Raw genomic sequence first — 15,058 nt, 5'->3', positions numbered from 1 at the left:
AAAAAAAAAAGTAGTATCTTTGGGAAAAGCAGTCAAGTGACAAATATGCACATGATGCAAAAACCTTAAAACCAAGATCAGAGTTTAATACACTCACTACACAATACACACTGGAGACATCTAATGTATGCATTTTTCTTCCAATACTAAGTTTACTCTTGCACTTTTAAAACAAAATATTATAAAGCACTTCAGTGGATGATTTAGACAGCAAAAATTAAAAACTCTGCATGTATTTAAAGTTGGCATTTAATAATCTTACTGAGACAGAAACAGAATGACTGCAAAATATAACAACTGCCCTGCAAATATGCACAGGAAGGTACCTGTCATCTTAATTACAATAAATGTAATAATTACAGTATATAAAGTATCATTCCCACATACAATCCTATTGAAAGACATTTTAGAGTTGGTGTGTAAACAAAAAGCAGTTCATTTCCAGAAGCAGGCCAGAATGAAATGCAACTTCTAACCAAAAGGTATCACTTACTTCATTCATTTTTGGATCATCTGGTCCTTGAGCATCCTTGGTCTGTTTGATATTTTCTACCATTTTTCTGATAAATGCATGACTGTTGTTTTCATTTTTAGCCATCAATATTTCCAGTATGAACCACAGGCACCTTAAAGAGAAACACAGTACCCCTCATGAATAAAAACGCAAAAGAAATTATTTTGAAAAATATATTAGAGGAAGTGGTTTCGTCAAGATTTTACCAGCATTATGGGAAACTAATTCTCTAGGAAAACAGAAATTAAGGTAGGATGAGCAGAAGAAGAAAGTTTCCCTGTAAGGTATTACAGGGCACTAAAAAAAGCATATATACTATTTCTCACAACATTTTACAGAAATAACTGCCATCTTTATGTGCACTGGCCAATGTATTAGTGTACCACAATGAATTGAAATTTCACATAAAGTTAAAACAATATAACCCTGGAAATAACACTATTAAAAGTAATCTTACTCTTTAATGTCCTTGAGTTGTTCAATGTCCTGGACTTTAACATAATCTGGATCATGAGCTAGAAGATGGATAGTATATGGAACAACATACTCTGGTAGAAGTGACAATAGTTTCTCTGAAAAGCAGAAAAGAGATGCATCAGAAGAAAACACCACAAGAAATATGCTTTTCTACTACAGAGGAAAGAACAGAACTTAAGTTCAGTATACATTAAGACAAAGTATAGGCATATATGGGCCTATTATTTCTTTATGATGTTGCTTCTCATGGTTGATGTGCAAATGCTTCACACATGCAAAAATTAATTAGCAGTATTCTGGGCTGCATGTTTTTTAGCGACCTCAAGGATATAGCTACAGTCACCCCCTACTCCCAATACTTTTCTCAGTTCAAAGCTGGTATTCTGAAAGACTCTGCAAAACAGAAGTGGAGATAGATCACAAAATCCATGTTAACTGCAAGATGTGAGAACAGCACAACTTCAGGATAAGCTACCATTCTTTCTTTGGACATTCAGTGTGCAGCCTTGCTGTCAAAATAACTGAAAGAAATGCCCTTTGCAGGGCATTCAAATTGCCACAATGTTCTCCAAGCCCACAGCTTGGAGGATAGGAGGTAACACAAAAGCTGTGTGCGCCGAGTTTGAAAAACTCACTCCCGCTTGAACAGAGCAGCCCAACTCAACTATGACATTCACAGAATTATAGAGCGGCAGGGGCTGGAAGGGACCTCTGGAAATCATCTAATCCAACACTCCTGCTAACATAGGTATGCCTAGATCAGGTTGCACAGGAACAAATCCAGGCAGGTTTCGAAAGCTTCCAGAGGAGGACACTCCACAACCTTTCCAGGCAGCCTGTTCCACTGCTCTGTCACCCTTAAAAGTAGAGTTTCTCCTTAAGTTCAAGTGAAACCTCCTGTGTTCTAGTTTGTACCCACTTCCCCTTGACATATCACTGGGCACCACTGAAAAGAGCCCAGCCCCATTCTCATGATCTCCACTCTTCATTTGTACCCATTGATAAGATTCCCTCCTCAGTCTTCTGTTTTCCAAGCTAATAAGACCCAAGGTCTTGGCCTCTTCTCATAAGAGAGGTGCTCCAGTCCCCTAATCACCTTTGTGGCCCTCTCTTGGACTCTCTCCACTAATTCTCCCATCCCTCTTGAACTCAGGAGCCCAGAACTAGACACAATACTCTAGGTGTGGCCTCACGAGGGCAGAGTAGAGGGGTAGGAAACCCTCCTTTGACCTGTTCACCACACATTCAAAGCACTGAAAATGTTTTCTAGCACCCTTTGCGACTTGCAGGAGCAAGTCTTTCCTACATCCTGACAGTTAAATGGCTTAGCTTCTCTGAGGATTCAGAAAGCAAGGATTGTTGCAAAAGGCCCTCTCAAGAGTTAAGATCTCAAAATATATATGCCATAATGTAACAAGCTATGTTACATACGCAGAGTGAACTTCACAGCTCCTCAAAATTTGATAATGCATATCAGAATAAAAAAGGTCATACCCCACAGGGCAAGGACAAAAAGACAGGTAGTACATCTACAATCAAAAACCATTGGGTTTGTTAGCTTAATGACTGAGAAGAATTGGATGATGTGCAGTATGCCAAACTCATTAAACCTGTACTCTGTAAACATGGATGGCATGCCAGTGTTCTATGTATATTACTGTGGTACAAGCATCTGACCTTAAGTGCTTGCGTCAGTTTCAAAGTCATAGTATTAAGATGCCTATGGATAAACACTTGAATGCCCATGTGAAGGAAGGAGGTAAATTCCTGACTCTGCTTTTGAAAAAAAAAAAAAATCATGGTTTTGTGCTAGTGTATGATCATGAAAGACATGACCAAGTCTGGAAAAATCTTATGGTCAGCGAAGTCCAAACATCTGTAAATCACTATAAATAATAATTCAATTTTTTTTTAAAAAATATGTATTCTTATGAGATGTGCTTGAGATATACTGTGCACACCAAATATATACAGTACATCATTACTGTAGATTTCACAAGGCTAACTAAATGACTGCCATGCGTAAGTCAAGTCTCATGCTAAAATATCTGCATAAATAGGAATAATGTACAGCTTCATAAAATGTCTGGATTAATTCCTAATAGCAAGGAAGGTGTTCAAAATTAATAAAGGTCCACAGAAGTCAGTGCTGTCAAGTTCCAAGGATACAAATTTAGAAAGCATTTCCAGTTGATGAAGGTAATTACCAAGAGTAATCTCTCTACTACATAGACTGCAAACCATCATAAGATTTGAAAAGAATAAAATCATCCAATTTCTTTCCTTTTCAAGCTATATTTATGTAATTGAAATCCAGTGTAGTTTGCAAAGCAGTTTAACGTGTTTGAATTGACATTCCACTATTAACTTTTAAAACATCCTTCACTTCTTCAAGCACTGTCCTGCATTTCAGACAGCAGCTGTTTGTGTAATTAAGTAAAATAAAGATGTGGCAGGGGAAAAAAAAATATAATTATGATTGCAGAACACTAACAAAACTAGCTTGCATTAGACATATCCCAAGCAAACCAACCCACTATTATTTGTATTTAATTATCAGCTTCAAGAGAATGCTCATCAAGAACTCATGAACTCAGTGTTTCATTAAATTCCTGCCATGTACAATTTCTAATATAACTATAATAAATATTCCAGCTAGGTCTGGAAAACACAGTAAAGGAGATCCAGACAAAATAGGAAGAAGATTTTTTTTTTTTAATTTAACTCCTGCCATGACAAAAAAGGAAAAAAAAAGTATTTGCACATTTTTTTTCTTCACCAATAAGGAAGAAAACTCACAACCTGAAAGGTGCGGCGGCTTTACCAACAGGAACTACCAGCACTTGTGTCACAAACCAGCACAACAGGCCTTTATGAATGTTTAGGAAAGCAACTTGCTAAAACCCAACATTAAAAATCATCTTTGCTTCTCTATTTTTTTCATTTAGTGACTTGCAACTAAAAGCATAGTGTCAGAAAACAAAGATTACTATGCAAGACACACGTCTACCCAAATCAAACCAGTAACACCATACACAACCAAAACAGGTCTCTTCTTGAGCAGCTTCCATTCTGAATAGCCTTTAGAGAATTTAAGAGGCCTGAAAGCAATTTCTGGTGGCCTGTAAAGCGTCAATGTGGTTTTTCCTAGGCAAGTTTTACAGAAGTTTACTATCTTTTCAACAAATGGAGAATGACAGAGGAAGACGCTATTTAAATAGTAGGATCTTACCACAGCTGAGCTTTGCTAAAGATGCAAACAGTTCAAGACATTTTATCTGTAAAAAATCAGACTGGTAAATCTAAATGTCTCAAAGTTAAAATTGTAATCTTCAAAAGAGTCCTGCAATCCAGACTCCTCACAGATTACAGTACATATCAACTCAATGCCATCACTCAAAGGGAGTCTTTCAGCAACAAAAAAACCAAAGAAAAATCATCAAATGCACATTGAGATCCTGATGGATAAAAAGAAATCATACACAGACTTCTCATGTCTTCTACAGATTTTTGACAGTAACTTTGCTCCATCTACCTTCATATAGTTCAGAAATCAGCGATTACTTTTAATCATATAAGAATTCTTATACTTTCGTCCTACACAACTAGAAAGAGTTTTCAACTTTAAAGAGGAACAGTCTTACGATGACTTAAAGGCATTTGCCCAATGGATTTTTTGTTTTTACATGTTACCGAGAGAAAAGCACTGCTTCTTTTCTTTTATAAACTAATTAAGAATACGCAAAAGGATTTCTCTGCACACTTATTCCCTGATCAAAGTTTCAGGATACTAAAGCACACACAGATTGACGTAGCTAATATAAGGTCTGTGATTCATAAATGCAGAAGGAAATCAGTTATCTGGCAGCATCTGTGAGATTAGATTCACAAAACAGAACCGGTCTATCCTAAAAGGAGATTAAAAAATCCCCTTCATTTCACAAAAGCCAAACCATCAGTAATCTTTCAAAGAACTAAAACTTCCAAAACTCTTATTCAAACAGCCCATAGCTCTTTATAAAGGTCTACTTTTTCCGACGACCATGTAACAGTGTTCTCATGCTGTATGTGGGCTGCTTTGACTAAGTCAAAGGTAAAAGGACTGATTTAATAAAAGACAAGACAGTTAACATTAGTCTGACATTAGCTAACAAAGCACTCCCTCAGCAAGACTGCAAGCACTTGGAAGAAAATTAGATAAAGTAATCCTGAAGGGCCTACACTATAGCCCTTTACCAGCATATGACAAGAAGCTATTCAATACAGCAGTGCAAATATAGTAAATTTTGTACAGCATTTATGTGATTATGGTTGCATATTACTAATTACTGAAGCAAAATTCATCACTGTCACTTTGCTTACAAAATAATTAACCATTGAGTTCAAACAGTACACATTACTGCCTTGAAAAACTACTTCACTTGCAATATAGTAATTTTTACAGCTTTTAACAAAACTGAAAGATCTCATAAATGTCTGTTATTTTCAGCTGTTCTATGTATAAAAACAGAAAACCATTCACATTTTCACAGTCTACTCATGCTTACATTTGAACTATAGCACTTGTACCAAAAAGTGATTTCTCTTACCACTAACTGCTGCATGTTGCTTCAGATATTCTCTTCTGACATTTATGTTCTTCACAAGGCACTGCCTAGCATGAGCTCTCCTTTCTTTCACGGGATCTTTCGCACACAGTGCACAAATAGCCATATATTCTAGTGGCAGCCGTAGTCTAGAAAGGCCTTTGTGAAGTTTCTGAGCAAATATTTGTCTCACTTGGTAACATTCATCCTATTGAAAAGAAAAAAAAAGTAAAAGAAAGTTATAGTAAACTTTTCTCAAATATAGACTGTGAAATAAAACATGGGAGCCTGGGTACACATAAAACAAATTTCAGACCTCAGAGCCACAGAAACATAAGAATTATGAGAATGTTTTTATGTCAATTCAGAGCAACTAAATTGAATTAATCAATTGAAGCTTCCCTTAAGCTCAGGAGAAGAGTTACAATTTAGAAGCTGTACAGGAAGATATCACACTCAGGACCCAAGGCCTAATTCAGCATATTATTGAGGCATAGAGTTAATGAAATGATTTACAACAGGTATCTCTGCCTAGCTGTTACATTGACAAGGAAACATGTCCACCTTGACTCAGAGGACAAAGGAGGGTTTATTGATGGTGTTGTGCGGAACACAACTGGAATGATTATTATTTGTATATCTTGTAATGTTGAGAATAAACTTAAATTCAGCTCAGTTACACTAGTTCACTGAGAAGGTGAATCAAACTCAACCAAGCTCAACATTTTTTATTGCATACAAATAAAGCCCAAATTTTCCGTATCCACTGAATTTAACGCCAATTCAACAGAAGTTCAACATTCAGAATTATTAAAATAAAACTGCAAAACATGCAAAGCAGCATGTACCTCTATGACACAACTGTGATTCTTGAAAGTGGACAAAGACTTGCTTAAATAATTAAAACACTCTCAGCTGATAAAGGACACTGAAAAATCTTTGAGAATTTTATTTAAAAAATGAAACTTACGCAATCTAAAAGATGTAGTCTAAACAAGTTGCATTCTCAACAGCAAAGCTTATTAGATCTTAAATCTTGCCTTAAAGCCTGTTAAATAGTACTTAACTACTATGATCAATTAAACACTACTGAACTACTTAACACTATGATGAATTATTTTCTACTCTGAGAGACTTTATTGCAGCCTTTCAATATATGAAAGGCGACTTACAAGAAAGATAGAGAAAGCCTTTTTACCAGGACCTATCTGCAGTAACGGCACAAGGGGCAATGGTTTTAAATTTTCTGAAACAGGGTAGGTTTAGACTGAATCTAAGAAATCTTTTACAATGAGAGTGTACAATACAGGAATGGGTTGCCCAGAGAATTTGTTAGAAGTGTTTGAGGTCAGGCTGGATGCGGCTTTGAGCAATCTGATCTAGTGGAAGAAGTCCTGGCCCACAGCAGGGTTTTCGGATTTAGATGATCTTTAAAAGCCTCTTCCAACCTGAACTATTGTACGATTCTACGGTAATATGTGACTCTAAGTTGTTTATAAATGTTGATGACTAGCATGTTCTTTAAATTTCATCTCTCAAAATTTCCTTTTAAAAATTGAGAGGTAAGCACTACACCCAAATGTAGGAAAAAAGATACGACATCTATTATCAGTACTCACAAACAGTTAAGACTGATACAGATAGGACATATGAAAGATAGAGAGAGATGGTGATGAAATGGAATGTAAGAAGCTTGCACCTAACATACTGAAAAAAAGAGTCAAACAACGAAGGCAGATTCTGATACAGAGTAACTTTGATGTTAACATTTACAATTAAAAAACATTTACCAAAAGAAGAAAATAACTGAAAAAATAAACAGATTTTTATCACTGGGATCAGAAGAAAACAGAACATGCAAATACTATATTGGCAAGGCTAATCCAGCATGACATTATCCAGCTAGAGTATCCTTTCAGGAACAAACCTTAACTGTCATTGAAGCTCCAAATTGTAAAAAAAAGGTTGAATGTCAGTTTAGTATGAGACTAACATTCCTATTAGGTTATAGAATCAAAAAAGTGAAAACTACCAGCCCTTGCTTTGGGTGCAAAGACTTTCAATTATTACCACTGATTATTAGCCAGTCACAGGAATACCATTACTACTGAAGGTATTCCCTGGAAAAAATTCCTTCCAGAGGATTTCTTGACTTTTGTGAAGTTGGGAGAACACCAGCAGTTACACAAGCAACACCAACATGAGACCCTCCATGATCACTCTTGGGGTGTGAATCAATGTATGCAGAATTTACTACAAGATGGGAATACAAAGGCTCTCTACTTAGAATTTGAAAGTTATTTCTTTTCTGCTACTTTGGGTACATAGGCAGAAATTAAGGATGAAAATTCCAACACACATTGAAAAATTCTCCCTTTCTCTTCTAGTATTTAAAGGATGTCAATTATCTTTGCAGACCTCTGCATTCCAGATATATTCTACCCAAGGAGTGGTATCGAGGTAAATCAAGGTCAACGCTGTCATCACAATTCAATACACTTAATATCATCTCATTTGAACTTCTAATAATGTCATAACACAGCAGGTATATTACTTTAAGTCAATACTGAATTCATTAGTTTACCAATATTCTAACATGTCGTTATTTTAAGTTAGCATTCCTCTACCTGGCAGCCTAGTACTGTAGATCTAACTCTCACCCAAGTTCAGTTTTCAGGAGTATGTTGTGGAAAAATTCATGTCAAGGCTGCTCATTTTGCATAAAATAGATTAGCAGAGGTATACGCAACATACAGAACAAACAACAAATACACTCATAGATTTGCCAATGACCCACCAGCCCACCTAATTTCCTTACATTTATGGCTAGTGCACATAGCTGGTACTGTTCTAAGGTGATTATTTCATGGTAACAAGGTTCTTGTGCCAATTTCACAATAGCATTCCCTGCAGCCAGCCTCAGCCGTGACATATCAGGTTTACTGAAAAACAAGCACATGGAATATGAAGGTTAATTAGTTTAAAAAAATTACATACTTGACTTTATTAAATCCCAATAATTTTGCATTGCTGAAAAATAGGTACTGTAAGAAAGTAAAGATTTTGCTGCCCCCACCCTCCTAAATCAACACCAAAAGTAATTTCAAACCAGTAGCTTCCATGTCACATTTTACAGCCTATTACCACATACCTATTACCTTGCCCCAATTTAGCAATGAAAATATTTCTTGGAACTTCCTAAGTTCCATGTGGATGTGAGAGTTTTAGCTGTGTACTGGGCCAGTACAGTCCAAATTTCCCCTCATACTCGTCATTTAAACTGTAAGACACTTTTGTTCAGCATGTTGGTTTTCCTTCGGCAAAGGACTCCTGCCAAAGCAGCCCATTTCTAGTTCTCAAAGTTCCCAAACTTTTTCCAGCAATGACAGCTCAAACTCCATGCTGCAAGTCAACATAAACTAAGATTAACTAGATGTTATGATACTAGGTCACTAAGAGATTTGTATTTTTAAGACAATAGCAAAAAGGACTTAGCAAGTGAAAGAATTTGCATTATGCTGAAAGTATTGTTACTTTACTTACACACCAACCTTGCACTCCCAATTAGCAAAATATTCCAACCACTTGCTAATTTTCATATCAAAAGATCATGAACAGGTTTGTCTCTAAGCTACATCTGTACATACAAAGGTTAACAATATTAAAAGCACCTTCACATGAGCTTTGCAAACTGCTTCTCACCTGTGTGCATGGATAAACTTAGTTAAGCTTTCACTGTTCTACTTATAAAATTTCAGTAAAGTACAATTTCTGACTTTATATCAAACACAAAAGAATTAAGAAACTTTATGCAACTTTCACACAAAACACTAATCAATTCTATACACAAGTAATAAGTACAGCTTTCTCCTTGATAATTCTGAGAAGGAATCAAGTCATAGTCTTATTTAAAACAATTATTATAAGCATGACAAATACTGTTTAACTTTTAATCATCTGCCCTTTATCCTTAAAGAGGGCAAACACCATCATCTTAAATCCATTATAATGAAAACTGTATAAAGCATTTAAAAAATACATAAAAAACTATTGTTAAAAAGAGAATGCACGATAAAAATATGTGAAGAGCTTAAACTTTAAGATTTACCTAATCAGGCTTCATACACATCTCATTATTTTATGATAACCATGGTATTTAAAAAAAAGACAAAAAGCCAAGAAACCAACCAGACAAACCACAAAGAGATCACAAGCAACCAAGTGAGAGGACAAAAGCTGCACTAACTTTAAAACAAGGCAAGCAGATTAACATGGCAATGTCTACCTCTTAAATGCTAAATTTCACTTGAAATTGCTTCTGCTGCAACAAGTGAACCCAATAAAGATTAATTTTTATTATTGCTCAATTGTCACTAAAATACAAATGTCTTACAAGTACAGAGTGATTGAGCCAAAGGAAAGGATAAAATCAAGAACTTTCAATCTTCCTCGGCTTTGGTAGTGGTAACATTTAATTCTGAAAACTGAATCAAAGATATTGCACATAAAAGTTGGCCAAATCTTTACAGAGTATATGCATCACTAAAATACTCACAAGCATATGTGCATGCTGTGGAAAGGAAGGGCAGTGAATAGTAAATATTCTTAAAGATGATCATCAGATCTGTCTTATTCCCCATTATCTTAGAAAAAACTCTTGAGAATTTGTTTTTGATCAAATTGCTACAGTCAAGAGCTTTCTAACCTGCATTATCCCCAAATATACATTTATTAGGGCTGAAATAAAAGCTTCTGTATGATATAATTGCAATTTTTGATTTTCAAAACTATTAGAAGTAATTAGGACAAGGACATCCTTGGTAATATTAGAAGCTCTCTGAGAGACACAAGAGCAACCTGAACATTTGTTTTCTAGAGTGCTGTTACTATTGATGAAAATCAAATATTTGAAATGAGAACAAAAGTGCAACCACATGGAAAGATCGAAACACAATCTTCATTAAGGTGATGGGTTGCAAAAGATAACCCAAATAAATGCATCTTGGAAACATACATGGCGCATTTTGTATATTTGTACATATTCATTGCATTTCATCATAGATTGTAGGTCTGCTTGTAAATATAGCTCTCATTTGCTTTCCAGACTGAGCTAGCCTTGTTATTGTCGGTGTGGGGGGAATTCCAGCTCACACTGACACATCACCTCCTCTCACCTTACACACTAGCAATTAACATTTTGAATTCTGCTCCAGAGGATAAATGCCAATGTCCAATTTTCTAAGTGTTTGCCATGTTCCATGGAATAAAAAGTGTCTTTCGAATACAGCCTCTGAAAATGCTGCGTATCGCATGGCACACCAGACCACCTGTTGGACAAGCTATGAAGTTCTAAACGTCAAAGTTTTAAAGTAAATTTTCACTTGGTAACCTACAGTTGAGGAAAACACAGACAATATTTCAGAGAAATCTCAGTTCAGGTTCATATCCAGTATCAATACTTCTAGCAACACTTACTTGTCTCTGATACTGAAATACTCATTTTATGCTTAGTATAGATTAAAATTCAAATCCTACTATGAAAGCATGCAAGGGTGAACTTTTCTGTTTAACCTAATTACAAACAGAAAATCAGTGTAACTGTAGAATGGTTTGGGTTGGAAAGGGTCTTAAAGATCATCCAGTCTCAACCTTCATGCCACAGGTAGGGACACCTCCCACCACACCAGATTGCTCGAGTCTCTATCCAACGTGGCCTTTTCACTAGTGAAGACTGAAGTGAAGGAGGTATTCAGCATGTCACCCTTGTCCATGTCCTCTGTCAGGAGGACTCCTATCTCATTCATCATGTTCCATAATTTTCCTTTTGTCAGCTATTTACTTAAAAGAAGTTCTTCTGGATACCTTTGCAATTCCTCACTAGATTCAATACCAGTTGGGCTTTCCTAAATATGTCTCTCTCAGACAGTGTTCTCTGCAACCAGGTTACTCATCCCTACTTCCACTTTCTGTACACAGAATAGTTTGGGTTGAAAGGGACCCTGAAAAGTCATCCAGTCCAACCCTCCCCTGCAGTGAGCAGGGACAATTTTAACTAGGATCAGTTTGCTCAGAGCCCTGTTATCATGATAGGGCCAAATGTGCCCAGCACAAACTCAAACAGGCCCTGATGTGTCTAGACATGGTCTCTCTCTCTCCCCTCCCTCCTGCAGGAGTCAGGGTAACATGGGAAAAGGGACAAAGGGACAGGACCTAACATGTCTGGTAAACAAGTCTCCTTCTGGGGTAAGAGCACCTGTACTGGCCACTGCTTCTCCCAGACCAGGACTATGTTTCTGCCTTTTATGGCCACAGCCTGGCAGAGTCCCTTTCCATTGGGTAACTATTTGCTGGCTTCAGTTGCCCTATTGGCCCAACTGAATCTTGGGCAAGATATATGCATAGGCTGAGTTGTAGTCATTTTGTCTTGCCTGCTTGGACCTGCCTTGCTTTAATTTGCCTTGCCTGGAGTTGCCTGGTCCAAAACCTGGGATAGAAGCCACGAGCCCTATGCACTGCAAGCTAGGGAAGCCACGAGCTTTAGGATCCAAGCCTCGCTTCCCCTTGCAATAGAATTTTGCTGTGCCTCAGTTTACCCAGGGAAGCCAAGAGCCCTTCATGGAAAACATGTCGTATCGCCTGCTGTCCTGCTGGAGCCTGACCAGCCATCGAGAAACCACATGGCAGTCCTGCCAGCAACCAGCCATGATGGGCACACCAGAGTGCCCCAAAAAGCCGCAACGGCTAATACAGCAGCAGCACCTCCCTATTTGGGGTAGAACCTTTTGTGAGTAATTAATTCACTTGCCTCCTGTATTTAGGGGTCTTGTTGAGTCTCCCACACCCCGTGGTCGAGCACCATTTTGCGCTGGAGAATTCTCTCTTTCCCTGTTATCCCCTGCAGTTTGCTTAAAATTGTTATAATTGTTATATTTGCCTAAATATTATACATCCCCACTGTAAGTATATATTCCAGGCATACATCAAACATATTTGATAAGTTTTGGTCAGTTTTTCATATTATCAAAAAGTTATTAATGTTTTTATTAATATCCATATTTGCCGTATTAATTTTCATTAATTCCTAACACCTGTCCAACCTGACTTTGAATGCTTCCAGAGATGGGGATTCTACCACCTCCCTGGGAAATCTGTCCCGGTGTTTTGATGCAGCCCAAGAAACAAACTGGCCTTCTGGGCTGCAAATGCACATTGTTGGCTCATGTCCAGCTCTTCATCCACCAGTACCCTCAAGTCCTTCTCAGCAGGACTGCTCTCAAACCCTTCATCTCCCAGCCTGTATTAATACCAGAGACTGCCCTCATCCAGGTGCATGACTAAGGATGTTCTGGCTGTTCTCACTACAGGTACTTAAGTATCTGAATAGTTCAGACAAAAATACCCCCAAGTCCTTTTCTGCAAGGCTGCTCTGAATTTCTCTGTGATTTTGTTTTGTGCCCTCCTTGCTGCTCTCAGGATTCTGAACTCTGTTGTCTTATAGCCATTACAGTCAAGCCTGCCTTCAACCTCCACACACCCAACAAGTCCCTTCCCTTGCTGGTAAGTATGAATCCCAACACAGCACCTCTCCTCATTGGTTTCTCTATCACTTCTGTCAGGAAGTTGGCACTGATGCCATCCAGGAAGCACTTGGATTGTTTAGGCACTGCTGTGTTGCTCTTCTAGCACAAGAGTGGTTGAAGTCTCCCATGAGAGCCAAGCTCTGCAAACAAGTTGTTGCTAGCTATTTATAGGCGGCTTCATCCATTTCCTCTTTCTGGTCATCAGGCATGCACTACAATGTCACCCATACCAGTCTGCTTTTTAATTAGCTCTCAGTTGGCTCATCATTCATCCCCAGGCTGAGCTCCAGACTCTGGTATTGAAGGGTTGCATTTAACACAGAGCAACCTCATGTCACTGCAGCTTTCTCACTCCCTTAAAAGTTCTCCCAGCCCTCCATTAACTTTAATAATGGAGAACCAACCACATCATTACATGCAGTTTCTTTTATAATTTTTAGTTTTGAGCATGAAGAGTGGGAAAATTAAATTTCTGTAACACAAGCAGTAAGGAATCATCACTTCAAGCATGAAAACACACAGGACCTACAGAACTAGTCTGTTCTAACTACTGGATATGACAATGAGCAGTTATGCCGAAAAGCCAAAATACTGCCACTTAACTCCCTAGTAAATGCCATGAATGGTTGTATTAGAAAATTTTAAGGTAATAAACAATTGTTTACAAGGAAACCGAAGACAGACTACACAGCTGCTACAAAAATAACATACTAGACAATTCTCAGTTTGCAATTTTGCACACACAAAACAGGTTCTATCCACATAATCACTGTATAATATTAAATTCATCCCTGAAGTTAAAATATTTTTACTTCTACTGGCACAATCCACTCATGCCCTTAATAGCTTTTGTAAACATAAATTTTCAATGTTTGACAAGCAGTAGCAGCTGACAGCTTCTTACCCTCCACTGCAGAGGATTAAGAAGATATCCAGAAAAACAAGTAAGTTGTCTAAGAATCATATAAAAGGTGAATTATTTACTGAGACTAAATCTTTTCTACACATTTCCCTTTTCCTTTCACTTTTATAGGCTTCAAGGGGTTAAAGTCTGCCCTCAAGCAGAAGTGCCTTATGTACTACCTATTCCCACCTGGTTTACTGCAACATGCTATTATTTTTTATTAGAATGTCTGCCTATTGCCCTTTGACATACACAACAACTGATACAGGAAGAGCAGGTTGCATAAAAAAGTAAAACCAATTTTCAATGAGGAAGTAGAAGTTACCGTTTTTTCTTATGTGTAATGGCTCTTTGAAGAAAGATAAAACAAGAAGATAAAGCCATTAAAATACAGCTATATCTACAGTGTTAAAACACCCGAGACTCAGCAAATGTACAAAGGAATCAAACCAAGCTTACCATTAGTTCTTATAAAATAAGATGTATAATTTGTTAAGCAGTCTAATGGAATAGATCAAGTACTATTTTGACCAAACCTCCCCCCACTACAGTATCACAAACATCAAAACATTACCATCTGTTACATACCTAATTTTTCCCTGCTCTGTTAAATCTCCATCACTATGTAATATTGTTGTTAACAACCTCAGAGTGGAAGTTCCTGACTTGCTGTGGTTGTTCTTCATTCCTAGCAACCATCGAACCATCATCTTGATGGCCTGAATCTGACAAAAAAAAAAAAAAATGATATACAAAGTCCAGTCACACCTGGAATCACACAGTATCACAGTACATTAGAGGTTGGAAGGGAATTCAAGAGATCATTGGGTCCAAACCCCTATCAGAGCAGGATCACTTAGGATAGTCCACACAGGAACGCATCCAGGTGGGTTTTGAAAGCCTCCAGAGGAGACTCCACAACCTCCCTGGGCAGCCTGTTCCAGTGCTCCATCACCCTCACTGTAAAGAAGCTTCTCCTCCTGTTGGGGTGAAATCT

The 15,058-nt window shown here is 37.5% G+C and overlaps 1 protein-coding gene across 2 annotated transcripts in view; it reads right to left on the bottom strand.

The window, feature by feature from the left end:
* The window catches only part of PDS5B (PDS5 cohesin associated factor B), a 78,059-nt gene that overhangs the window by 14,974 nt on the left and 48,027 nt on the right, over positions 1-15,058 (bottom strand). For both annotated transcript variants that reach the window (XM_054398899.1, XM_054398965.1), the window contains exons 22-26: positions 14,650-14,786; positions 8,396-8,519; positions 5,581-5,785; positions 972-1,086; positions 494-626 (exon numbers count right to left, since the gene is read on the bottom strand). In XM_054398899.1, the coding sequence (XP_054254874.1) occupies positions 494-626; positions 972-1,086; positions 5,581-5,785; positions 8,396-8,519; positions 14,650-14,786 (714 nt within the window). The remainder of the gene's footprint in view (positions 1-493; positions 627-971; positions 1,087-5,580; positions 5,786-8,395; positions 8,520-14,649; positions 14,787-15,058) is intronic.

This window comes from Indicator indicator, chromosome 1, assembly GCF_027791375.1.
Source record: "Indicator indicator isolate 239-I01 chromosome 1, UM_Iind_1.1, whole genome shotgun sequence".
Lineage (NCBI taxonomy): Eukaryota > Metazoa > Chordata > Aves > Piciformes > Indicatoridae > Indicator > Indicator indicator.
Note: the sequence above shows the minus strand (reverse complement) of the source record. Positions and strands in the feature narration are given on the sequence as shown.